Source organism: Nannospalax galili, unplaced genomic scaffold, assembly GCF_000622305.1.
Source record: "Nannospalax galili isolate Female #2095 unplaced genomic scaffold, S.galili_v1.0 scaffold580, whole genome shotgun sequence".
In the NCBI taxonomy this organism is placed as follows: Eukaryota; Metazoa; Chordata; class Mammalia; order Rodentia; family Spalacidae; genus Nannospalax; species Nannospalax galili.
The window spans coordinates 634,490-660,742 of NW_008345762.1; the positions used below are offsets into that span (position 1 = coordinate 634,490).

Consider the following 26,253-nt stretch of genomic DNA (forward strand, 5'->3'; position numbering starts at 1 on the left):
AAACATAAAATGAGCGGATGCGGTGGTGCACACCTTTAATCCCAGCACTGGGAGGCAGAGGCAGGCGGATCTCTGAGGATGGAAGCCTGGTCTACATTGTGAGTTCCAGGCCAGCTGTGGCTATAGGGAGACCCTGTCTCAAAAACAAAAAACAAAGCAAAACAAAAACAACCACTACCACCAACAAAAACCATACAAAAAAAACCACACAAGGGGCTGGAGAGATGGCTCAGCAGTTAAGAGCACTGGCTGTTCTTGCAGGGGACTGGGATTTGATTCCCAGCATCCTCATGGCCCTAACAAAGGTCCACAACTCCAGTTCCAGGGGATTTGATACCCTCTTCTGACGTCTGCAGGCACTGCACAACATGGGTGCACTTATACACATACAGGCAATACTCTCATACACAAAAATAAAAATAAACAGGGGCTGGAGAGATGGCTCAGCAGTTAAGAGCACTGTTTTTGCAGAAGACTTGGGTTTGAATCCCAGCACTGACATGGCAGCTAATGTCTGTAACTCCAGTCCCAGGGGATCCAACAGCCTCTTCTGACCTCCGTGGGCATTGCATGACACGGGTGCACTTACCTACATGCAGGCAATACACGCATACATATAAAAGTAAATAAAATTTAAAAATAATTAAAAAAAACAAAAAACAAAAAACCACACACCCCAAAACCAAAACCGCACAAAATGAATGATGGGCCACTGAGATAGATCAGTGGGTTAAGGGCAGTTGCTGTTAAGCCTGATGCATACATACACAAGCAGGAAATAAATGTGATAAAACAAAACGACATAAAATGACATCTGTTCAACAAAATAAGCTCCACAGTAAGTAAATTCATTAAAAAGGTAAACTAAGCTAACAGCTTCCTCTTACAGTCAAGAGAGGGATGAGTACTTACTTTCTATTCTGCTGCTGCCTCTGATGTAATAGTCGCCGGTGCTGTGGGTGAAGGTGAGTTGTGTCTGGTCTAAACAGTGGGGCCTGAGATCTAAGGAAAAAAGGAAAACAGTCTTCAGTGACTTCAATTTTGATGACTTCATTTAAAAAATGTTGTCAATACAGAACTTCACACAAGTTCACTCAGGCACTGTTAAGAACACATTCTAAACAGACTTCAGGAAGTTAAAGTCATATTTTTACATGTCTTCCACAAAGACCAATTCTCAACTCCAAAGAGGATGACTATGAAATTTCAGTGCACTAGGAGTAAAACAATGTAATACTTTTTCTTTTTATTCCTGTTTACCAGAAGTTTCTCAACAGGTTTAATGTACGTAGCGTTAAACTTTTTTGTGGGAGTGATACAGAAAGTCTGTATGTACTGGTTAATTTTATATGTCAACTTGACTAGGCTATGATACTCAGTTTTAGCCAAACCCTGGTTAAATGTTGCTGTGAACCCATTTTATAGATGTGATTAACATTTACAATCAGTTGACTTTAAGAGATTATCCTCCATAATGTGGGTGGATGTACAAGTAAAACCCAGAGGTCTTTCAGAGAGGAAATGTGTGCCAGGAATGGAAATAGAGGTCCTGATGGGTATCTACAGAGGTCTTTCACAGAGGAAATGTGTGCCAAGAATGGAAATAGAGGTCTTGATGGGTGTCTAGCCTGTCAGCTGATATATTTAAAAATCAAAGCTGAAAAGCTGAAACTTGAATGCTTTACCTTGGTTCCTGGTCTGCTAAACAGATTTCCAATTTGGCAGTCTACATTACCACCAGTCAGTTCCTTAGATTTCTTTTTTAAGTATGCAAGTGCACCTGTGTTGTACAATGCCTGTAGAAGTCAGAAGAGGGTGTCTGATATCCTGGAGCTGGAGTTACAGTTGTTAGCTGCCATGTGGGTGTTGGGAACCAAACCCAGGTCCTCTGTAAGAGCAGCCAGTACTCTTAACTCCTGAATTCTCTCTCCAGTTCTGACACTGGCTAACTTTTTAGTATCTGTCCCTACCAGTTATTTATAGCAACTCTTCTTTCATTCTTAGGCAGGGTCTTACTATGTAGCCCTGGCTGGCCTGGAACTCACTATGTACACCAGGCTGGCCTTGAGCTAACTCACAGAGATCCAGTGTGGAGTTCCAGGACTAAAGAAGTGTGCCTCCATGTAGAGCGTGGTGGCACATACCTTTAATCCCAGCACTTGGGAGGCAGAGGCAAACTGGGCTACAAACTGAGTTCCAGGCCAGCTGGGGCTAGAAAGATCCCCCAAAACAGTGTGCCACCATGCCTCGCCTTTATAGTCAAATCCTTAAGTGATCGATCAGCAGTGTGGATCTTAGTGCATGAGTATTTGTAAGGTGGGTATGAAATGAAATGCAAACAGTTTTAGAACAAATAGAAGGGGGGGGGAAAGAGGGGATTAATTTGTAAAGTATAAATGAAGCCTGACACTTTTGAGGGCAACGTAAATCCCTCAAACAATTCTGTGCCAACTTAAGAATGTAGTTAACATCTCAAAATACTGGAATTACCAAGCATCAGGAGACTTTATGTTATAAAACTAGATGTCACCAGTTATGAGATGAATACTGACAATGGACACACAGTGCTATGCTTTGTGTACCTTAGGTTTTGCAGGTGAGGTCCTGAACCAGGAGGGTGCTGCTGTGGAGGTGGTGTAGCGGGGGGTGGAGCACTAAAGAAGGCACGAAAGCCTGGAGCTGGGGGAAGCATCTGCCCGACTCGCCCTTGCAGCAACTTGGGATTCATGGCAGCCAGTGGGCTACCAACAAACCCAGGGACCCGTGCAAACTGGCTGGGAGACATCCGTCCAGGCTGTAGCTGCAAAGAGGGAAAAGATCTTTGATTTAGAAAATCAGCAAGTCCTATAGGTTTTCCCCCCTTCTCTTTTTTGATATAAGGTCTCACTATGTACTTCAGGCTGTTTTGGAACTTGCTCTGTAGCCCAGGATGGCCTCAAACCCAAGATCCTCCTAACTCAGCCTCCCAAGTGTTAGGATTACAGGCATGCGCCACAGGGAGGAAAATAATGTTTTCACTAATAATATCATTTGAAAGAGGAAAAACAACAGGTAGCAGTAACTGCCAAACAAAAGAAAGATGCCATTATGAACCGAATGTGGGACAGTAGGGCTAGCTTTATGTATGGCTAACTATAGCTTACCTGTGCTCCTCCAAGAAGCTGTGCTCTCTGGAGGGGGCTAAGTACAGGGGGAACACCAGGAGGAAAAGGGTGACCCAGGAGGGAAGAGTTCTAAGGAAATAAAAAAGGGGGAAAAATCATACTCTTATTATGAATCAAGAAAATCAATATAATAAGTAGTACTTAGTAGAGCTGCAGTATAAAGTTATACGTAGGGGCTGGAGAGACGGCTCAGCAGTTACAACCACTGGCTGCTCTTGTAGAGGACCTGGGTTTGATTGCCAGCACCCACACGGTAGTTAACGACTGTCCACAGCGCCAGTTCTGGGGGATACAATGCCTCCTTCTGACCTCCTCGGGCACTGCATGACATGGGTGCACACACACGGGCAATACATTCATATACTTAAAATAAAATATTTTTTTGGGGGGGGTTTCTTTTTGAGACAGGGTCTCCCTGTAGCCCCAGCTGGCCTGGAACTCACTATATAGGCCAGGCTGGCCTTTAACTCAGAGATCTGCCTGCCTCTGCTTCCCAAGTGATGGGAGTAAATAAAATTTTTAAATAAGGTGGATCTCTGTGAGTTCAAGGCCAGCCTGGTCTACATAGTGAGTTCTAGGACAGCTGGGGCCACAGGGAGACCCTGCTTCAAAAAGACCAAACAAACAAACAAAACTAGTTATGCCAGGTGTGGTAGCATATTCCTTTAGTCCCAGCACTTGGGAGGCAGAGGCAGGCGGATCTCTGTGAGCTCAAGGCCAGCCTGGTTTACAAAGTGAGTTCCAGGCCAGGAGGGGCTACAGGAAGACTCTGTCTCAAAAAGACAAAGAAAAAAGAAGTATAAAGAAACAAAGCGATCCTCTGACCCAGGGAGCACAAACCCCAGAAATCTAAGGATGGAGATTAAAAAAGTGTGTTTAATCTAGGAGATGTCGGCACATCTATGTATTGATAATGATTATAAAACATGCATTACACATTTCTGTTAAGTTGCAAAAGCGACATACCGGGACACTGCAGAGCTGGTTTGGCGACATCCTGTCACCATAGGGAGCAGGATAACGTGGTGGCATTGGCGGCCGAACATGGACAGGCTTTGGACACAGAATCTATCAGGACAAACATATGGACAACTATGCTCAATGAAAACAGTATTTTGCCCACCTACATTCCCTCCCCTCAAGTACTGGCAGAGACACAGAACTCAATGCAAAGCCCTATTTCTAAGCAGATTGCTCTAGCTAAGGGTTCAAACACAGAACCTCTGGTCACTTCCTCTCACAAATCAGTTTTAACTGAGGAATGTTTAGCTAATTCTCAGTATCCCCACCCTTCCAAGCTATCTGAGGGAGGTACCAGCAGACACTGTGATTTGCAATTTTTTTTTCCAAGAGGATCTATTTTGATTGTAGTGAGGGAGAAGGAATGATAAGAAAGCTGGAGGATTAACTAAGTCCTATTCTGAAGCCTCTGTGATATGGCCGCCATGCTCAGCAATGCTGTCATACATTGTGACTCCACCGTTTCATAGGCTATTGAGTCTAACTAGGCCATACCAACACCACCCTCCCCCCATACCTTCCACATTGGCCTTCCTTTTCAGCTGCTGGTTTCAGGTGGAGGAAAGTCTATGGAACAGGACTGCACAGGCTCTAGGGAAAGCAGGGATATCTTAAAGGTAAAAAGGGATGTGGACAATGCTGAGTGTTCCCACTCCCCCCAGCTTTCAGTTTTTTCTTTGCCAATGTACTAGGCAGCCAGCAAAACATTTAAAAAGGAAATATGCACTGAATGTGGCTAACTACTCTTTTTCTCCCCCACTTAAAAGGCAGCAGCAACAGCAGCAGCAAAGGGTACTAGGGAATGTGTCTCTCTTTTGTACTAGCTTTTTCTCTAATTGGTTTTTCTTCTAAAGCCTACCCAAAACGTCCACCCTCCTCCCAGTATCACCAATTTCCCGAATAATTTTGCCCAGATTCCCAATATCCTGGGCTGAGTGCCTGTTCATGAGAAGTACCTGTTGTTGGTTGAAGCTGGGAACAGCCATCTGCTTGGGTGGGGTGCCTATGGGAACAGCTCTAACAGGAGGACTTCCGATGATAGGTGAAGTCGACCTCCTTGGTAATGCTCGCTCAGAAAGGTCACGATCATCTTCTGGGCCCTGTGGGGGCCTCTGAGGCAAGGCATATTCTAATACAGATACTGTAGGCATTTCCTATTGAGAAGTGGTTAAAAAAGCACACAGAGATTAGCTAGCTTGCAATGTTTTATCTCTGTGGATGCCAAAGATAACGAGAATTATTTTCACCCCCACAAAATTCTTTTTTATTGTCCTTTTAGTCACTCTTTGCCCTATGTACCACAACTGTCAAACAGTGACCTTTTCTTTGCTCCTGTAGCTTTGCCTAGACTTTAAAAAATAATTATTATTTTTACTTTATGTGCCTGAATGTACTGCCTGCATGTAAGTTAAGTGTGCCCACGTTGCGCAATGCCCTTGGAGGTCAGAAGGTGGCTTTTGATCCCCTGGAACTAGAGTTACAGACAGTTGTTAGCTGCCATGCTGAGTGCTGGGAATTGAACCTGGGTTCTCTGCAAGAGCAGCCAGTGCACTGAACCATCTCTCCAGCTCCTTGCCTAGACCTATTAAGGAACTGAGATCACACCCAACATGTCAGTTCTAACAAATCCCTTTCAGCCTTTAACTTGAAAGGCTAAGGAAAGGAATATTAATAGGTACAGTTATTAAGTGCCTGATAGGGTAGTAAATATAATTTCTGGTAAATGATACATGCTTCTATATTTTTTGTTTTTTAGATGGGGGGTTTGGGGGAGGAGGGGTGGAGAGCAAAGGAGGTGGGGGAGCATGCATGTCTCACTATGTAGCCCTGGTTGGCCTCAAACTATGTAGACCAGGCTGGCCTTGAACTCACAGAGATTCATATGCCTCTGCCTCCTGAGTGTTGGGATTAAAGCCATGTGCCAAGCAGGCCAACTTCAAATCTTTGAATACGAGTAATAAACATAACATAAAGAGAGAATGTTTATTACCTGAGCAAGTAGTGGTCCACGGATTCGCCTCAGAACTTCAGACCCATCCCAGATGCTGGAATTCAGACTTCCTGGTTGAGGCTGCCAAAAAAAAAGAAAACATACAAAACCTGGAATGTGTGGTTCTTGGGGTGACTCATTTGGAATGAAGTTCCAAAAGAACCTCAGTACTTGAAAGAAGTTAAGAGTGCTCCAGAATTCACATCACTCCCCAACTTCATCTACAGAATTATCAACACTAGGAATTATGTGTTTTCTTTTTTTTCTTTTTTGAGACAGAGTCTCCTTGTAGCCCCAGCTGTCCTGGAACTCATTATGTAGACCAGGCTGGCCTCGAATTCACAAAGATCCGCCTGCCTCTGCCTCCCAAGTGCTAGGATTGAAGGCGTGTGCCACCACTCCCGACCTGTATTTTTTCTTTTATGAGAGTCTCATTCTGTCACCCAGGCTATCCCAGAACTTGGTATTAGTCAAGCTGACCTCCAATTCACAGTGATCTACCTGCTTCAGCCTCCCAAGTCCTGGGTTTATAGTTAAGCCACTCCAATTGGCCCATTATCAATTTTCTATATGTAATTTTGTTATTAAACAGACAAAATAGCAAAGCTCAGTACTTTAATTATTATCTATTATTAGTTGAACCATTATTAGTTCCCAAATGAGAATAACTTACTTGTAAAACTGGCCTGGTCTGCACAGCCCTCATGATAGCTGGATCTTCCAGTTCATTTTCAATCACCATCTTACTGAGCCTCTCTGCTAGATTCTCCTCATGGTCACCCAACAGGTCCATCTCGTCCCTCTCATCCCTCTCTCCATTGCCTGTTTGTTCATTAACTGTCACTGGTAGCTTCTCTTCCAACTCAGCCAGGCGCTCATGTGCTTCCTGCCAATCATCATCTGTAAGATGGTAAACAGTTCATATAATAAAGTTCCTACGGAAGGGGTTTGACACTTTGTTCTTATTAACTAAATGAACAATCCAACTCCAGAAGAAAGGTGGACAGCTAAGTTTCTGTAAGCAGAAATGAAATAAGGTTTACCCCAAGGCATGGATAAAGTGAACTATTAAAAGAAAAGAAAATTATTAGACAGAAAATTCAAGTTTTGGGGTGCTGAAGAAATGGCTCAGCAGTGGAGCACTACATAATAATGAGGACCAGAGTTTGGATTCCAGCCCCTGGATATCAAGCTAGGGATCCTGCAATGCCTTCACTCCAGCTTCAAGGGATATGAGGCCCTCTTCTGGCCTCTGCACACACAAAAGGGCATGTACCTAGATATACATGTTTGCATAAAATCATATAAAACACACAGATAAATTCAAGCTTTTTGATTAACAGCTTGAAATAATCAATGGTGTCCAAACTATAGCCTGAAACTGATGATGGATCTTTATATTGCTCTGAGAGTTATACTTTACACTGTTTTGAGATTTTATGACATTTATGGCAAAAATGTCAAGGTAATGTCAAAACCCACAGTACTAAGCACACAAATTTCTCTTAAATTATACTGCCATCTTTGTAAGATTTCGAATCTACACTTATTTCAATCCATATTGGTAAGTGTTTATTATATGACAGGCACTGTTTCAGGAACACAGGATTCAGTGTACAATATAGTCAGGGCAGGAGACCCTACCTTCCTGCAGCCTTCATTCAAGCAGGAAGACAAGTAACAGAAAACAAACCAAGTAAATGACACACTGGATTTAGAAAAGCTAAGGGAATGTGGAAAAGTAAACTGAAAATTTTGTGGATTTTCGGAGGTAGGCCACACTGAGAAGACAACAGAGCACAGAGTTAAGAGTAAGTGAGGAAGCAGAGAAACAGCCAGCCGAAAGGCCTTAGTGAGAAGCTGACACTTTTGATGACCATAAGGAGGACTATTTGGAATGGAATGAGCCAGAGGGGAAGAGTAGAAGACAATAAAGTCAAGAAGTCAAGCTGGGTATGGTGGCTCACACCTGTCAACATGTAGGAAGCCTTGGCAAAATAGAGTGTTTGAGGTCAGTCTGGGCTATATGGTGAAGCTTAAGGCCAATCTGGGCCAACTAAGAAGATCCTGTCTCTAAAAAGGAGGAAGGAGCTTATTCAGGGTGTTTGGGCCATTCTGACTGCCATGGTATCAGGGTACTAGATGTTTTGATGTGGTTTAACTTCTTCAAAGCATCACTCTAGTTATGGTGTTGAAGGTAAGACTGAGGAAGGGCAAAGTAGGTAGTTCCTGCAGTAAACGGAGAAGTGACAGTGACTTGGAACAAGGTCAATTTGCCATTCATGTTAACTATGTCTTTGTTCTTCCTGCATACTACTGTCATGTCTGCAGCACTGACGCTAAGGTTACTTTTTCATGTTATATGCTGATATACTAGCAATCTGGAGTCCCATTTCAGTACAGATCAAAGTACTGAGTCCTTCATCGGCTTCTCTAGAACTAGATCTTACTTCCTCCACTTCTCTTTCCACTTCCCTTCAACCTAATTATTTCATTCTACATCTACTACAAAAACTCTTACAGCCAGATAAGGTGGCACATGCTTTGAATCCCAGTACTCAGGAGGCAGAGGCAGGACTCTGTGAGTTCAAGGCCAGACAGGAATACATAGTGAGACCTCAAAACAAAACCAAAACCACACATACATAAAACCCTTACAAGTAGGGCTGGAGAGATAGCTCAACTGTTAGTGCATACTGGTCTTGCAGAGGACCTGAGTTTGGTTCCCAGCATCAGCTTTAGGTGGCTCACAAATACTTGGAGCTCAGCTCCTGGAGATCTGACAGCTTCTTTTTCATCATTTTATAGTGCTTTTTAAATTTGTTTTTATTAAAAATACAAATTCTGTTGTATTTCATACAGAATATCTCAATCTGTATCATCTTTATAGCCCCGTAGTACTGGATGTTAAGGCCCACTGTGTCAAGTCAGTGTCCCTAGCCACTTCCCTAGTGCAAGCCCATCCACTTGTGGTCTAGTCAGATCCCTCTCTATCCAAACACCTATCATTTTCTTTTTCATTGTTTTTATTGAGCTGTTAAAATTTCATACAGTATTTTCCACTCACATCCATACCTCTCCTCCTCCTCCTACTGAATCCTATGCACACTGCCTTACAGTCTTGAGTCCTGGAGGGGGGGTGATTTACAGGAGTGCCCCCCCCCCATTTACAGCTGCACTGGAAAGTCCACACTCAAATATAGAGGAGTAACTGATGCCCCTCTCAACTCCTTGATGAGCATGGGAAGGATGTGTGACTATAACTTACCAGCACAGTCAGAGTACACTTCCAGTTAACACTCCACCCCTTCCTCCAGCTCTCACATTCTTTCCACCAGCCTCTTCTGCAAAAGTCACTGAGCCTTGGAGGGGGTGGTAGGTGTGGGATGATCTTCTTCCTATTGTGGCAAGGCACTAAACTTTCGTGTCTCTGCATTGTCAGTTTTCCATGGACTGCTGGCCCATTTCAGTGGGATTTCATCTACATGATGCAGAGGCTGGACCAGGTGCTCTCGAATGGTCAGCTAAGTTCTCAGCCCCTATGCCAGAGGGAGGCTAGGCCAGGCACTCTCAGGTGGTCTGCTGAAATCTCGGCCCCTATACCAATGGAGGCCAGAACAAGCCCTTTCCTGACAGCTTATTCTGATCTCCCCTGCACTGCACTCACTTGCAACACCCCATCCCATCTACCCTGAATATACATTAAAAAAAAAAAAACAAAAAAACAACCACAAAAAAACACTTATTTTATTTTTATGTTTATGAATGCTTTACCTGCATGTATCTAAGCATACCCATGTTGTCCAATGCTTGCAGAGGCCAGAAGAGGGTGTCAAATCCCCTAGAACTAGAGTTATAGTTGGTTGTTAGCAGCCACATGGGTGCTGGGAAATGGAGCTGGGTCCTGGCTATTGAAATCCAGCTTCTTTTAGTAGAAATCTCTCCTTCCCATCTGTGTTCCCCAATTCACTTTTATTCTACCATTACTGCATTTAAACATGTTACTTTTAAACACACAAAAATGTATTCTATAAATATTACTTATTTTGTTCTTACATACTTTATAAACTCTACAAAATTCAGCTGAGCATTGTGGCACACACCTCTAATCCCAGCACTCCAGAGGCAGAGGCAGGTGGATCTCTTTGAGTTTGATGCCAGTCTGGTCTATATAGTGAGTTCCAGGCCAGCTCGAACTGCAGGGAGACCCTGTCTCAAAAGTACCAAAACCCTCCCACAAAAACCAAACCAACCAACCAACCAACCAACCAACCAAAAAACCCCATCTCCACATAAGCCTCTAGATATACATCATCTTTCATGTGGGATTTTTCTTCACTTTAACCAAATACAAAATCAAGTGATAATTTCCCCAATATGTCACCTTAGAGAAAAGAACTTAAGGTAGCCACTTCATTATGACACTCTGATAAGCCACCCTGACGTGCTCAAAAAGGAGGGGGAAGGGGGATACACACTTCATACACTTCATATAAAAATTATAGGCTTTAAATGACTAATCAGGAAAAATTTTTCTTTCTTTTTTTTTTTTTTGGTCTTTTTGAGACAGGGTCTCCCTGTAGCCCCAGCTGGCCTGGAACTCACTATGTAGATCAAGTGGGCCTTGAACTTGCAGGGATCCACCTGCCTCTGCCTCCTGAGTGCTGGGACTAAAGGTGTGCACCACCATACCCGCTGCTCAGGAAACATTTTTAAAGAACAGTGTAACTGGAGAGATGGTTCAGTGGATAAAGCACTCACCATGCAAACATGAGGACCAGAGTTCAGATTCCTGGCACCCACAGAAAAGCATGGGTGGTATCCTAGCAGTAATCACAGAACTGAGGCGGCAGTGACAGAAGACTCCTAAGGGCAAGCTGGCTAGCTAGACTACCAAGGTCTGAGTTCAGCTAGAGATCCTGTCCCAGTAAATACAGTGGACGTTGACTGAGGAAAGCATCTGACATTAACCTCTTGCTGCCATGTGCACCTGCATACATGTAAGTATGTATTCACCCAACCACACACATCACACATACATGTTTGAAAAAAAAAAACAAAACCACAATTTGAGCCGGGTGTGGTGGCACATGCCTTTAATTCCAGCACTTGGGAGGCTGAGGCAGGTGGATCTCTGTTGAGTCCGAGGTCAGCTGGGGCTACAGTACAGGGAGACCCTGTCTCAGAAAAAAAAAAAAAAAAAAAGAAAAAGAAAAATAAACATACAGTGCACCTGCACGCACACAAACATGAACGAAAAATGAACACAAATGAACTAAAAATATAGCTGCATGTTTGACCTTAATGCATTATTGGTTAAAGGAATAAAACATAAATGAAGGGGAATAGGAAATGTCTGTATTCCTTTGACCAATTAACCTGTATGCCCTGAATGGGCTATTGAACTCCTGACTCCTTCCATAAACTTATTTCATTGTACTTGAAGCCCATCTTCAAATTATTTCTAAACAAAAAGGAGGTAGAGGTCATTTAAGGCAATCTCAGCCAGTGAAGTTTACACCAGCTGCCTAGAAAAGGGAACTATAAAGTATTAGAAGTCTTTCCAAATGGAGAGAGAGCACCACAATTTCCCAAACAGATCTGTAATATAATCAGGAGTTTACACTGCTATTTACATTTACCAAACATTTCAGCACTATACTTCCTCATCTGTTAAAACGGTAACAACAGGGCTGCACACAGCTCAGCAGTACAGCCCCTTGCCTTGAATGTGTGAGGCCCTGGGTTCAATCCAGAAAAAACATTGTGGTGAGAACTACTGATGTGTTATGGACTTAGAATGGTACCAAGTCAATGATGGGCACCACAGGGTTATGGTGACACCATTATGGCTGTGAGATGATGCAACCTTCTTTTCTTCTTAAATGCAGAAAACAAAGATAGGTTTCTTGTGGGAAGATGACAGCAGAACATTTGTAGCCACTCATCTAAAATGCCCACTGTACTATCCAGTATTATTCAAAAGGCCTCCACAAATTACAAATCATCAAATCAAAACATAAATCAGAGATCTGAATTTCACCCACTGGTTTACAATCTCTACATCAGGTATATAGGTACCTGTTTAGGGATTCCAAATATGGCACTGGTCAACTTGGAGAGCAATTTTAAATATTTAAACTAAGATGTTGTAAAGAATTAAGCTTTTCTTTTACAATTGAAGCATATTAAACTCCCAGTGGAAAAGGCTCACCTTTGGAAAACTTCTCTCCATTATAATCTTTGTTGGCAAAACAGTCCTTAATCACCTTCCAACTCTAGGCATAAACCACGTGCTACCTTCCAGCATTTTACTACCTCCTCTTCTGTGCACCCCAAGAACCTTTTACTTTGTGTACACTTATTTCCCCTCATGTGCAATACAGTTCTGTCTACTTTAGTCTCCTTTAAAGTCAGTGTTCCTATATTGGTGAAGAAATAATGAAATAGAGGGAGGGAAGGAAGACAGTCATAGAACACTACATGTCTATAAGAAGGCAAAACCATTCTTCTGTCCAGGCTCAAAATTGAGAACATAGTAATATATTGTCTCTTCTTAATAAAGTATTTGTAAATCAGTTTAATCAAGTTCATTTTAATACTGAATAATTGGTTGAGAAATGGTTAACATTCTGTATAGTATTTTAACAGAAAAAGAATTCTAGAAACAAGCACACAATGTTCACAGCTTCTATTGCATCCTAGGTTACTATAAACTATCTCCTAAATAATGATTTGCAATTCACACCACTTCTCTGTGCTTGTAATTCTATTCTACATAGCTTTCCTGGCTATCTCCATGGAGACAGACAACAGTATCTTAGGACATGTCATTCTCCTGGACAATTTCATCTCCTCAACTATGGCTTTACTCCAAAAAGTCTTTAATTCCCTTCCCTGCCGAATAGGTTTTTCCTTTCAACATTTTCTGGTTGCTCTTAAACATGACAAAGTTTTTGTTCTTAACTGATTTTGTAGCTGGTCAACAACAGGAAACCTTTTCATTTTTTCCAGTTCATTCAACTCTGTGAGCTTTAAAAAAATCTGGTGTTTATATTACTGGAAAACTAGTATCCACTATACTGCAAGACTCTGTTTTTGATACCAAACATCCTGGGATCACCTACCACTGCTCAATTTCTTCACCTTCCTATTTAACTTGGAACATGGGTTGTACAGACTCAAGTGGGGCAATTCCAAAGAAATCACACATACCCCAGCCTAAACATCACTATTATTAAATCCCAGTACCACAGTGGAAGGAAAAAATATCTGCAATGATTTTAGATATTCATTTACGAACTTAACATTTTTAAGTTTAAAAAATTTACCTTACTAGTCCACTTTAGTCTCTTAACTTGTTCTACGTGCTTTTTACTAACTTATGAAAATTTCCTATCACCAAAATTCTTGGTATAAAAAGCCTGTTCACATTAGTCAGGCATGGAAGTGCATGCCCTTGATTCCAGCACTCCAGCAGTCCTCTGTAATACCGAGGCCAGCCTGGTCTACATAGTGAGTTGCAGACCAGCTGGGGCTGCAGGAAGACCCTGTCTCAAAAAGACCAAAAAAAAAAAAGTGAATTAGGTAAAAAGCTTTGTCACTACATAGAAGATATACAGACAATGGTAATTGTTATGCAATATACTTGGGATGGACTGGATTCTTTCCCCCTTTTTGAGACAAGATCTTTCTTTGTGGCTCAGGCTACCCTCAGATTTGAGACCTTCCTACCTCTGCCTCACAAGTACCAGATTACAGGCTGTGCCACCACACATAGCTGTGACAGACTGATTTTTAAAACATGTCCTACAGACTAGAATCTGAATTTTCTACTAGTCCATTAGTTTTTTTTTTTGGCATGTTTTACCTTTTAAATTTCTTTTTTTTTATGTGGATGAGTGTTTTGCCTGCATGCACCAAGTGCACCTGTGCAAATGTCCATGGAGGCCAGAAGAGGGTATTGGGTCCCCTGGAACTGGACTTACAGACAGTTGTCAGCCACCATGTGGGTGCTGGGAATGGAACCAGGTCCTCTGAAAGAGCAGCCAGTGATCTAAGCCATTGAGCCACCTTTCCAGCCCCTTCTTGCATGTTTTATAAACAAATACTCCTTTGATTAGGAGTATTTTTATTTATTTTTTTGGTCTTGTTGAGACAGGGTCTCCCTGTAGCCCCACCTGTCCTGGAACTCACTATGTAGATCAAGTGGGCCTTGAACTTGCAGGGATCTGCCTGCCTCTGCCTCCCAAGTGCTGGGATTAAAGGTGTGCACCACCATGTCCGGCTGATCAGAAGTATTTTTTAACTTCATTTAAATGGCGACTTCTCTAAGCTCCTTATATTGACAACCTAGAGCCTAGAGTTCCTATAGTTGGGAGAGGACATTGTCAATACCGGTTTTTTAAAAAAAAAATTTATTACTTTTACTTTATGTGTATGAATGCACTGCCTGCATGTAAGTGTACTTGGTCGTACAATGCTCTTGGGGGTCAGAAGAAGGCATTAGAGCCCTTGGAACTGGAGCTATTGATAGCTGTCAGCTGCCATGTGGGTGCTGGGAATTGAACCTGGGTCTCTAAGACCAGCCAGTGCTCTTAAATGCTGAGCCATCGCTCCATCCCCCATGAATACCTGTTTTTTGTGGGGGTTTTTGGTCTTTCTGAGACAGGGTCTCCCTGTAGTCCCAGCTGGCATGGAACTCACTATGCAGACCAGGCTAGCTTAGAACTCAGAGATCTACCTGGCTCTGTCTTTCCCAGAGCTAGGATTAAAGGTGTATGCCACCATGGTCCCAGAATGCCTGGTTTTACAGGTGAGGCAAAAAGAGGCCCAGGTGAGCAGAACAAAAGGACCACTAAGGCCAAGTGAGAACCAGGTGTGTTGGTGCACACCTTTAATCCCAGTAATCAGGCGGAAGAGGCAGGCGGATCTCTGAGTTCAAAGCCAACCTGGTCTACATAGTGAGTTCTACCCCAGCTAGGGCTACAGGAAAACCCTGTCACCAAAAAACAAAAACAAAAACAAAAGACCAGGTGAAGGTTGTACTATTATTTGATCCCTCCCAGCACTTGGGAGGGAGAGGCAGGCAGATCTCTAAATTTTTGAGGCCAACCAGGGCTACACAGTGATAGCCTACAAAGGAAAAAAAGGAAAGAAGACTGGTTCAGGAACATGGCCCAGCAGAGCAGATGGAAGGAAGGGAGGAGAAAAAAGGAAGGGAAAGGGAGGGAGGGAAGGAAATGGAAGAGAGGGAGGGAAACAGGAGGGAGGGAGGGAGGGAAGGAAGTAGGACTAGGTCGGGGAAGATGACCTAGCTGAGTGGACAAAAGCACTTGACTATTAAACCTAATGACCTGAGTTCAATCCCAGAAATACACATAAAAAGCTGGATACAGAGGCCCACATCTATAATCCCAACACTCCTGTTTTGAGGTGGGAAGTGAAGATATGGGAATCACCTGAATTTCCCACACTGGCACTCATACAGAATACAAATTTTAAAAAAGGCTATCTTGCTGAGGAACAGCTGATCTTCCTAAAACAAGGAACTCTAGATAGGCTGACTAGATTCAGTGGATGGACAAACACTGGGGAACAGCTGGGGGTGCCGACAACACAGTGGACAGTTACAGGGATGACAGCGTATATAGGCTTCAGTGGGGTGGAGGGAGACTATGGGAGGGTGCCATTTGGGAAGTGGGTATACAGATGAATAAGATTGTTTGGGATGTTCTGTATGATATACACACACAAAAAAGCCCAACAAATAAAAAATGAATTATATTTGAGGAAGAAGCATAAAAATTTACTTCATGTTAATTAGTAGAGGTGATAAACATTACCATTGAAATCTACCGGATGACTTTATATCCATACTCAGGTGCCAAGGATCCAAGTGTAACCAACTGTGACTAGTAATAATCAGATACATAGAGATTAGAGACGCACATGCAAACATCTAAGCATTAGTAGCATTAAAAATGAGTCTGTAGGAAACAGTATTTTTTAAAATGAAATGGAGATCTTTTAAAGGTTAAAACCTCATTCAATTTTATGTCTCACAGGATTTATACTGAGTTCAATACTGTGTAACTGTATTAATTCAACTGTGAACCTAAAAATTTACAGCCGCTTTTGAAAGCTGTATCTTTGCTCTAGAAATTTTATTAAATATGTTAAAGCTGTAATGAAATGCTTCTTCTAATCATGTGGTTATTAAATAATTAAAAAAATTAACATAAAAAAGGCTATCTTGCAAAATTAGTAGGCTGTTCCTATTAAGACCAAAGCACTTGATCTGATCAACAAATCAAGGCACCTTAAGAGAAAGCCGCCACTTACCAACTGCACCTGACCCAAATGTATCATCATTGAATTGATCAATCTCCTCATCTTCTTCTCCCAGACCCTGAAATGCATCTTCATCTTCATCTAGAGGACAATCCTCCAAAGACTACAGAAAGAGGAAGAGGATTAGCTTTTCATGACATTCATATATTCACTGTAAATAAACCCCCAAATGTCCATGCATGCACAGTTTCACTGTGACTTTTTTCTTTTTGAGACAGGGTCTCCCTGTAGCTCCAGATGTCCTGCAAGGCCCTATGAAGACCAGGCCTGCCTCTGCCTCCCAATTGCTGGGCTTAAAGCCATGGGCCACCATGCCTAGCTTATTTTCTATTCTTGATTTCACCCCAGGCCAGCATTCCACTTTCCTGTTTTGTCAAAGATCTAATAATACCAATTCCTCGGGCACTGCCCAAGAAATTAAGCACTGGCTGAAATGATGCTAACTAAAAATGAATACTTTTTTTATTATCTTGAGTTTTATATAACTTTTCTTCAACACAATTACATTTTCCTCACTACATCCGTAACCTTTTATCATTCCCTTTTAAAACTTTCTCTTTACTTTCCATCCTCTTCGTTAGGGTCTAATCTCTGGTGATAAAACAGAAATCTAAGTTTCTGACTGCAATTACGGTGAGCATTAGAAAAGCAACAAGAGGGTCTGGCTGTACTTTTACAAGTAGTCTGACTACAGGCACAAATTAAAAAAAAATTAACTCAACAGTACCTTTTGAGGGCCTATTGTGTCTCAGGCTCTGTGCTAGAACTAAACTTCAGTTTTTAAACTGGAATTTATGGCCAAATACAACTTAATTCAAAGAAACTTGTGAAGATTAAACAAGGCGAAGGTTGTAGATCGCTGAACAAAGCTAGAGTCACAGTTAACATTTTAGACATGTTAGGCTTTATTTTGTTTGAGGTTGGCTTAGACCTCAGGATCCTCCTGCCTCATCCCCCAGGGATTAAAGGCCAGGAGACATGCTCCCTGCATTCTCTTTCGAACATTTCCCCCACCTGTTTCAGTCTGAACTTATTAACAAAGTTTTCTTTGCTTCTTGCAAATTCTGCTCACTGTATCTCACGTCTCCATGTTTACACACAGTGAGCTTGGTTGCACATCTAAAATCAAGCATCCCACTGTCTTTAAAAGATTCAGAATCAGAACCCCACACTCTATTTGTGAGACGGTTTGTGGTAAGTTTTGCCGGGTAGCTAAGGGCCTCGCTACCCATGCGACAGTCTCTAACTTCCACAAAGCCAGGCAGCTGCCTCCACACAGAAGCAACGTCTAGCAAGCACGCTCTTGGCAACCACAAAGATCTACCTAACCAAATGGAAAGATCAAAATGACTCTACAGGGATTCCCCTAGATCAGTCCTTTACCTACTACAAACCCAGAACCTTTTGCAGCCCAGGAATTAGTAGTCACTCAAGGTCGCGCACAGGGGCTGGTGACAGCAATCTACTACTTTCTCCGGAAGTCACCAAACTCATCTCCCTTCCCAAGCCTGGAAGGAAACTTCTACAGGACACGCCCCCTCCCATCCCGGAGCCCGCTTACGGGCGGACTGCAGCCGCAGTTCAGGGCTAGACCTGCCCCTCCACCTGACGGCTGTGGGTGCGAGTGGGGGTGTGCGACCGGGATGCCGGTGCAGGGCAGGAACTCATCCTGGGGGCCCGGGGGTGAGGGGGGGGGTGGTCAAGAAGGGCCACGGGGTCGAAGTCCCGCCGCCTCCACACGGCCTGCGTGGGGTCGCCGTACCGCACTTAGCGGGCCCTCCACGCCCCCACAACTCCAGCCCGCGGCCAGCCCCGCCCCCGAGGCACACTCCGAGCCATCGCTGGAGGCCGCTCCGCGGAGCCCAGAGCCAGGCCGACGCAACCCGCGCCCTACCCCCTCCCCAGCTCACGGGACCCGCAGAGGAAGAGGGGCGCGCGGGCGAGGGAGGGGCCACTTCCGGCCGCGGCCACTCACCTCGTAGCGGAACATTCTTGGGGAAAGGGGGAGGGAGCGGGGAGGGGAGTGGGGGAGGGAGGGAAAGAAGCGCCGACTCCCCGGGCTGCTCCGCGCGCTCGGGTCCTCCACCGGCTCGCGACCCCTGGCCGCCGCCGTACGCCGGAGCGTGCGTGGGGACGTGCGCAGGCGCGCCTTGGGCTGGGCGAGCGCCTCGGCGGCGGCGTCTGCGCAAGGACGGATTTGGCGGCCCGCTTCCGAGTGTGAGCGGCGGGAAGGAGGTCCCTGGGCGGCGGACTGCGCACGCGCCTGCCGTCGGGGGCGCCCTAGCTGTAGGGCCGGCGGCTCCGCCTCCGCTGTCGCCGCCGCAGGGTGCTCGCTGCGAGTCACGAGTTCTCCGTCACCGACGGGGCTGGGAGAAACCTTGTGATTGTCACAGGATAGGGCCAGAAACGTCTGGGCTCGGAAAACTAGAGAGTTTTGGGGTGTATGCCTCTGCGTCCAGCACACTCGGGTGGACCTGCGCCTGGGTGGGGAGAGGTGATGGAAACTCGGTGGTCTTCGTGTCGTCGTGTGATTGATGTGGCTCAAAGGGATGCTGCCGCCCGTTTTCTTAATGCGAGAACACATCCAGTGTGGTTTATGTAAAGGTGGTATTTTTAGGCGCCAGGCGCTTCAGGCACATGGAGCTGGAGAGTCTCAAAGGGCAGCACAGTCCTGGGATGCGGGGTCACAGCATCACAGCAGCAAGGTCATCCTTGCGGGGTGCTCGGTTGGATGACAGCTTTTCCACCAAACCTAGCAAAAAAAAAATCTCAACACCGTACTTCCAGGAGTCCGTGAGCACGTTTGAGCCAGAACTTGACTCTTCCCCTAAGGATTAATGACTAAACTAGTACGGTGAAGACTGTTCTAGTGGATTTCACCACCTTTTTCCTCTGGGTGACTTAAAATGCAGCCTCGCTTAGGAAGGAATGGCACACTGAATTCATTACATATTATTGTGACTGGATTAATCATCTAGAATACGAGAAGCTTTGAGTTTGAAAATAGACGATCTGGGTATTTTGTCACTGCTGCAAGACTCTGGGCATGGTTTTTGAAATAACTGCCCCTCCCCTGTTTTTTGTAAAATGAATATACTAGTATATGCCTCACCAAGTAGTAATTCAGTGACAGGCCACTGCTGCCACTGCTTATGATTAAAAAATTCCATGTCAAGCTACTAAATTGTTTTTTTGATAGGGTGTACATAGTCCCACTCTGCCTGGAAGTCACTAAGTGGACCAGGCTGGCCTCGGTCTCAGAGAAACGCCTGCCTCTGCCTTCAAAGGGCTGAGAGATTAAAGGCACTAACCACCACGTCTGGCGTTATTAAATTCTTTATATGGATTGTCTCATCAGAACATTCTTTATGCCCACTTGGTGAAATAGATGATTGCTTTCTCCACCTTGTAAATGAGGAACCTGAGGATTAGAGACATTAAGTAGTTTGCCTCAAGTCACTCAATGGCAAGTGTGGCAAAGTTGGCCTCTAAGGTGTGTCTGAATCCCCAAACCTGATCTCTTATGCACTGTGCTAAAATAACAGCAAATGGATCTGAACCTTAAAGAATGTCACGTACTCCGCACCGAGTTTTAACAATTACCAAAGTATTGAGAGGCCATGCAGACCTAAGAGCTCGTGGATTGTGGCTCACAGCTGAATCTGCCTAGACTTCAATTTTTTCTTAAGAATCCAGCCGCCTCCTTTATTTACAAAATGTCTTTGGCTGCCTTGGTACTACTCTTAGTTTCGTGTTGTGACCAGAATACCTGAGTTTAAAGGAGGAAGAGTTTCTTTTGACTCACAGTTTTAGAGGGCATAATTGGTAATTGCTTGTCACCAGGACGTTGTGGAGTGGGAGTGTGCTGCAGAGGCCTGCACTTCTATAAGCAGAGAAAGTGAGACCCAGGAAGCAGCCAGGTCAGGATACTGCCTCCAATGGCATACTTGGTGACTCATTTCCTCCACTAGGCCCAACCTCCTTTCAGCACCTCCCAGTAAAGGCATCAGAGCTTCAGATCATCACGTGTTGAATCCATCAAGGGATCTGTTTGGATTATGGCAGAGTGTGTGATCTTATTTTTTCTGGAAATGTCCTTAAGCACACCCAGAGGTGTGCTTCACTAAATTTCTAGGTATTTCTTAATCCAGTCAAGTTGACAAAAGTAGCCATCACATGCTATAAAAGCAAATCTTCTGGCCAGTAAAGCATGAAATAATGGTAGTCTTACTTTGTTTTTTAAAGTGTGTGAGCATTTTGTATGTGTGTCGGTGTACCTGTGTGCAATACCTGTGGAGGCCAGAAGAAGGTGTCAGATCCCCTGGAATTGGAATTATGGATGCCAGTGAGCTGCTGTATGTATGCTGGGAACTAAACCTAGGTCCTCTGTAAGAGCAGCCAGTGCTCTTAACTATGGAGCCATCGATCCAGCCCTAATAATCTAATCTTTCAAGAATGAAGTTGCTGGTCCATGATACTGCAGTCATGTTTTCCAGTCATTATTTTAGAAATAAATAGTAAAAATAGATCAGAAAAAAATTCTTATTTTTAGAAGCGAAATAAATCCACCCAATTCATGAACTAATTAAGAAAATGATGAGCAGTACAAAATATTTAGACTCGAATGATAAACAGTGTATCAACTTCTAGTATAAAAGCCATGGTGGAGCCAGGCGTGGTGGCGCACACCTTTAATTCCAGCACTCGGGAGACAGAGGCAGGAGGATCTCTGTGAGTTCAAGGTCAGCCTGGTCTATATAGTGAGTTCCAGGACAGCTGGAGCTACAGGGAGACCCTGTCTCAAAAAGACAAAAAAAAAAAAAAAAAAGCCATGGTGGCTTTGTGGTGGCTCATGTCTGTAATTGAAATACTTGGGAGGTGGAGGCAGGAGGATTAGGAATGTAAGATCATTTTCAGTTACTGGGCCATGTGAACCCCTGTCTCAAAACATGAAAACAAGCAAACTCCAACAATTTGAAGATACAGCTAAAGTATATAAGAAGGCAGACAATTCTGTGATTTAGGGTTTGCTAGAGAAACAGAACAGATAGAATTGAGTATATATTAAAAGAGAATTTATTAGATAGGTATACCCAATACAGCCTGGGTAGTCCAGCAGTCACTGACTCATACCAGAGAACCTTGTAATCTGGTATTTGCCTTGTTCATGAGGCTGGATGTCTCAGCAGCCCCAATCTGACATTGTAGGTCTGGAGGACTATTGGAGAGCTGCTGACCTTCAGTCTACATTGGTTTCTGAAGAAGCTGATTCTGGTATCAACAAAAGACTGCAGCAGGGGTAGCAACAGGATAGATGAACTGGCAAGCAAGCAGCCAAGTTTCCTTCTTTTGTCTCCATTTTATCTGGGCTGCCACTGGAAGATGCCTTCCACATTTACGTTGTGCTTTCTCACTTCAAATAGTCTGATAAGTCCCTTCCTGGAGTGCCAGTGGCTTGTGATTTAGTTGATTCCAGATCCAATCAGGTTGACAACCAAAATTAACTGTCACGTTGTGAGTGTAAGTGAACTATAAGCTAAACCCAAAGAAAGTACATGGAAGTAATGTAGAGTAGAAATTACAGAAATAGAAAACTTTTAAATGGTGAAGATTCTTTTCTTATTTTGTAGAGATACATTGAGAGATTTCGGGTAATTGGGTTCTTTGATGATACTAGCCAGCCACATTGAGCTAAACTGGGATAGGACATTCATGGCAACCCACAGCCTTTGAAGGAGAGGTCTCTGAGTTTAGCAAATCAGTGAAGGTCCTAGATAAAGCAGTAATCTAGGAAGCTAGTCCTATTGTTCACCTTACCTTGGGGCTGTTACGTATTGGGAATTCAGTAGCTTAGGGAAGATACTAGATAGAATATGTGGCATGGTTGGTCCCCTCTAGAGAGGCAACCTCTGAGGGCTAGGGAAAACATGGTGTCCAAACAGTGCTAAAAAAAAATCTTACTGCAACACCTATCTGCTAGAGAGATTGATTCCTTTTAAAAGGATATGTATTTTGGGGAGGAGATGCATAGTATCTCCATTATTCATATGGAGAGAATACAAGTTCTTTTGATGTTTGATTATTTATTTGGTGCTGGGGATTAAAGCCAGGGCCTTGTGCCTGCTAGGCAAGCACTGTACCACTGAGCTATAGCCCAGCCCTTCATGTGAGTCCTTTAAAAATTTTTTTTTCAGGTATATGAGTGTTTTGCTTCCATGCATGTGCATCACATATATGTAGTACCCATGGAGGCCAGAAGTGGGTGTTGAATCCATTGGAACTGGAGTTAGCCACCACCTGGGTGCTGGGAACTAAACCTTGGTCCTCTGGAAGAGCAGCCAGTGCTCCTAACCCCTCCAGCCCCTCGTGTGATTCTTTAGACATAGACTGTGATGCTTCTGGAGAGTCCCTTGAGCAAGAGAAAGTTCCTATATACCAAGTATGTAGAAGAGGATTTTGAAAACTGAGGAAAGGCCAGGTATGCTGGTGGTACATTTGTAATTCTAGCACTCTGTACTGGGGGGGATAGAGGCAGGAGCATCAAGAGTTAAAGGCTATATTACTTAAGTATTGGAGGTCAGCCTGGGTTCATGAGATCCTCTCTTAAAAAAAAAGTCAAAGAAAGGGTATCAGATAACTTTACCATACCGACACACCAGGTTTCTTTGCCTTTCTGCTTTCTCTTTTTTTTTTTTTTTTTTTTTTTTTTTTTTTTTGGTCTTTTTGAGACAGGGTCTCCCTGTAGCCCCAGCTGACCTGGAAGTCACTACGTAGACCAGGCTGGCCTTGAACTCACAAAGTACTGGGATTAAAAGTGTGCTTCACCATGCCTGGCTTTGAGTTCTCCATTTTTTAAAAAAATTAAAGAATTATGTGTGTGTTTTGCCTGCATGTAAGTGTACCATGTGTGTACCCTTGCAGGCCAGAAGAGGGCATCACAGTCCCTGGAACTGGAGTTACTGACTTTCATTAGTGACCATGTGGATGTTGGGAACTGCAGTTGAGAGACCTGAGTGACTCCATCTTGGATAAAACCTCCATAGGACTGACCCAGCCCTGGGCCCTGTTCCAAGAAAAACCACAATACTTGGAACGGATAGAGAACACCTCCCCCTGCCAACGGTCAATGAACCAGGGACAGGAAAGTACTAAAAGTCCAAATGTCTTTTCAGATTTCCTGAAGCCAGCAGTTTATGGTTTGGCACTGAGCTGCAACCAATCAGATGCTTGCCAGGCTGAAGACCCCCTACTCCCCTACTTGCTTCACTTGCTGAAATAAACCTATAAAAACCTCTGTCTCCCAAAGCAAGAGTCTCACTTCTGAGATCCGCTAGGTTGGTGACAGAGTGGGCCCAAGCTTGTAACAATAAAAGAACTCTTGCGTATTTGCATCGGTCGGCTCCTTGGTGGTCTTTGGTGGGGTCTCGCGAACTGGGCATGACAAAGTAGGGTCCTTTCCAAGAGCAAGAAGTACTTTTAACTGCTCAGTCATTTCTCCAGCCCCTTTTGCCAGTTTTCTTAAATGTAATCTAATTTATGTAGACTGCATTTAAAAATATTGTAAAACATGTGATGGTTAGTCTCAATTGTCATTTTGACTGGATTAAGAAATGCCTAAAAGATTAGTGAGGCACATTGTGGGTGTGTCTGAGAGCTTTTCTAGGGACAGAGCTGAAAGACTCTGATTTAGTGAGTGGATAATCCCTTGATTGATTCATAATATAATTGCATTATTGGGAAGTAGTGAAAGGTGCTAGGAGGGGCTCAAGCGGAGGCCTCAGACTCACAAGTAGCCAGGGATGGCCTTGAATTCCTGATCCTTCATCTCTAGAATTGCAGGTATATGTCAACGCACTTGTTTTGTTTTGTTTTTTTTAACTTGCTAGTTGCTAAAGACTACTTCTGTTTTTGAGCTTTTGGCTCTGTAGTCCATCCTCAAAGTCACCACAATAACTCCTTTAAACTTTTTCTACTTCCATTATCACAATTTTTTGCCCACCCTTCTGCCTCCCTCTTATAAAGACTGTGATAAACATTGGGTACACTGGAATAACTTAGAATAAACTTCCTATCTCAGGAAGCTTAGTCACATCTTTAAAATCTCTTCTACAATATAAAGTAACAGTCATAAATACTGGGAATTAGGATATGGGTATCTTTGGGGAGTTTTTTTTTCGGCCTACCTCATGTGGCATGTATAAGTTATTGGTGTATGCAAAATGATTTTTGGTATATATTTAACACTGTGTTTCTTCCCTATTGAGTTATGATGCCTATTACATAAAATACAACATTATCAAACCTTCCCTGTTTAATTCCAGGGGCTGTTGTTATCTACTGCATTTTTATACATGCAGGTAAAACACTTGTACACATAAAATAAAATTTAAAAAATGTGGAGGGGCCACTTAGCCAAGATAGTGAGCAAGCGGCTTTCCTAAAGAGACTGTATGCACTAGCAGAAAAACCACAAAGATAACACCTGCACCTCCAGGATGGGTGGAAATGGAGCTGGGCTCTCTTGGTTTTCATTCCCCATGAATATAGTACTTTGGGTTTTCTAGACAAAATAAAACACATTTTAAGAAACAAAGTGGCTGCTATCAGCTTCGGGTTCCAGCTGATGCTAGGTGACGATACTGTTTTAATATCCGTAGTTCTGAAGATGAACTTCTGCTGTGCAGGTCACTCTTCTGGTTGAGTTTAACTATAAAGTTTATCACCATGAGTACTTTGAGTTAATTTGCCTCAGGTGGCAATTGAACTCAAGACCTTGCCTTCTTTTTTTTTTCTGTAAAAATCAACTACTAAGCCCTGAATTTCTGAACTTTTTCATGGCACAATGATAATCTACTGGGAACTAAGTGTGATGTCATAGTGGTTATGATTTCATAACATATGATAGACATCAAGTCGTCATCACATATAAAGGCTAGTACATTACTTCTTCTGAAGGATTTTCTTCCCAGAGAGTAAAAAGGATGAGTGGTGCCTGTTCAGCATTGTTCAGCATGGTGAGCCCATTGTTGGCCTGTGCTGGTTATAGTATCCCTGAGAATTCCAGGACACTGGCCTTTAATTGTAGCTGCAATCCACACCCCCAACATTTTATAAACATCCTCTATGCTTCTAACCAAGAGTCAAGAAAAGTTCAGGAACTATTTAAAAAAAAAAAAAAGCAGTATAACCACCAAGCTTTGAAGAATTTGTGCCTTTAAAATTATATCTATTGATTGTGTGTGTAGCTATATTTGTGGACATGTGGGCATCATGCATGTGTGTGGAGGTCAGAGGACAACTTGGGGGAGTCCGTTCTCTCCTAACACAGGGATTCTGGAGATCAAACACAGGTTGTCAGGTTTGGTGGCAAGTGCCTTTACCCACTGAGCCATCTCACCAGCCTTTTGTGTACCTTTAAAAAAGAAACTTTAAACCGGGTGTGGTGGTGCATGCCTTTAATCCTTAGAAGCACTTGGGAGGCAGAGGCAGGCGGATCTCTGTGAGTTCAAGGCCAGCCTGGTCTACATAGTGAGTTCCTGGACAGCTGAGGCTACAGGGAGACCCAGTCTCAAAAAGACCAAAAAAACAAAAAAACCCAACTTTAATTTTATAGTTCGTTTTATGTATATTTTTATTTTTCATAGATTTGTACTATATATGTGTGTGTGTATAAGGACTGTCTTCTCTAATGCCTAGTAGATGATGAACACATGTTTTTTAAAATTA

The 26,253-nt window shown here is 43.3% G+C and overlaps 1 protein-coding gene across 1 annotated transcript in view; it reads right to left on the minus strand.

The window, feature by feature from the left end:
- The window catches only part of Patl1 (PAT1 homolog 1, processing body mRNA decay factor), a 37,910-nt gene extending 19,163 nt beyond the window's left edge, over positions 1-18,747 (minus strand). The window contains exons 1-9 of the mRNA XM_008842008.3: positions 18,503-18,747; positions 16,519-16,630; positions 6,848-7,074; positions 6,175-6,255; positions 5,141-5,338; positions 4,131-4,232; positions 3,144-3,233; positions 2,583-2,800; positions 913-1,002 (exon numbers count right to left, since the gene is read on the minus strand). Coding sequence (XP_008840230.1) covers positions 913-1,002; positions 2,583-2,800; positions 3,144-3,233; positions 4,131-4,232; positions 5,141-5,338; positions 6,175-6,255; positions 6,848-7,074; positions 16,519-16,630; positions 18,503-18,517 — 1,133 coding nt within the window. The 5' untranslated portion in view covers positions 18,518-18,747. The remainder of the gene's footprint in view (positions 1-912; positions 1,003-2,582; positions 2,801-3,143; positions 3,234-4,130; positions 4,233-5,140; positions 5,339-6,174; positions 6,256-6,847; positions 7,075-16,518; positions 16,631-18,502) is intronic.
- Positions 18,748-26,253: the final 7,506 nt, after the last annotated feature.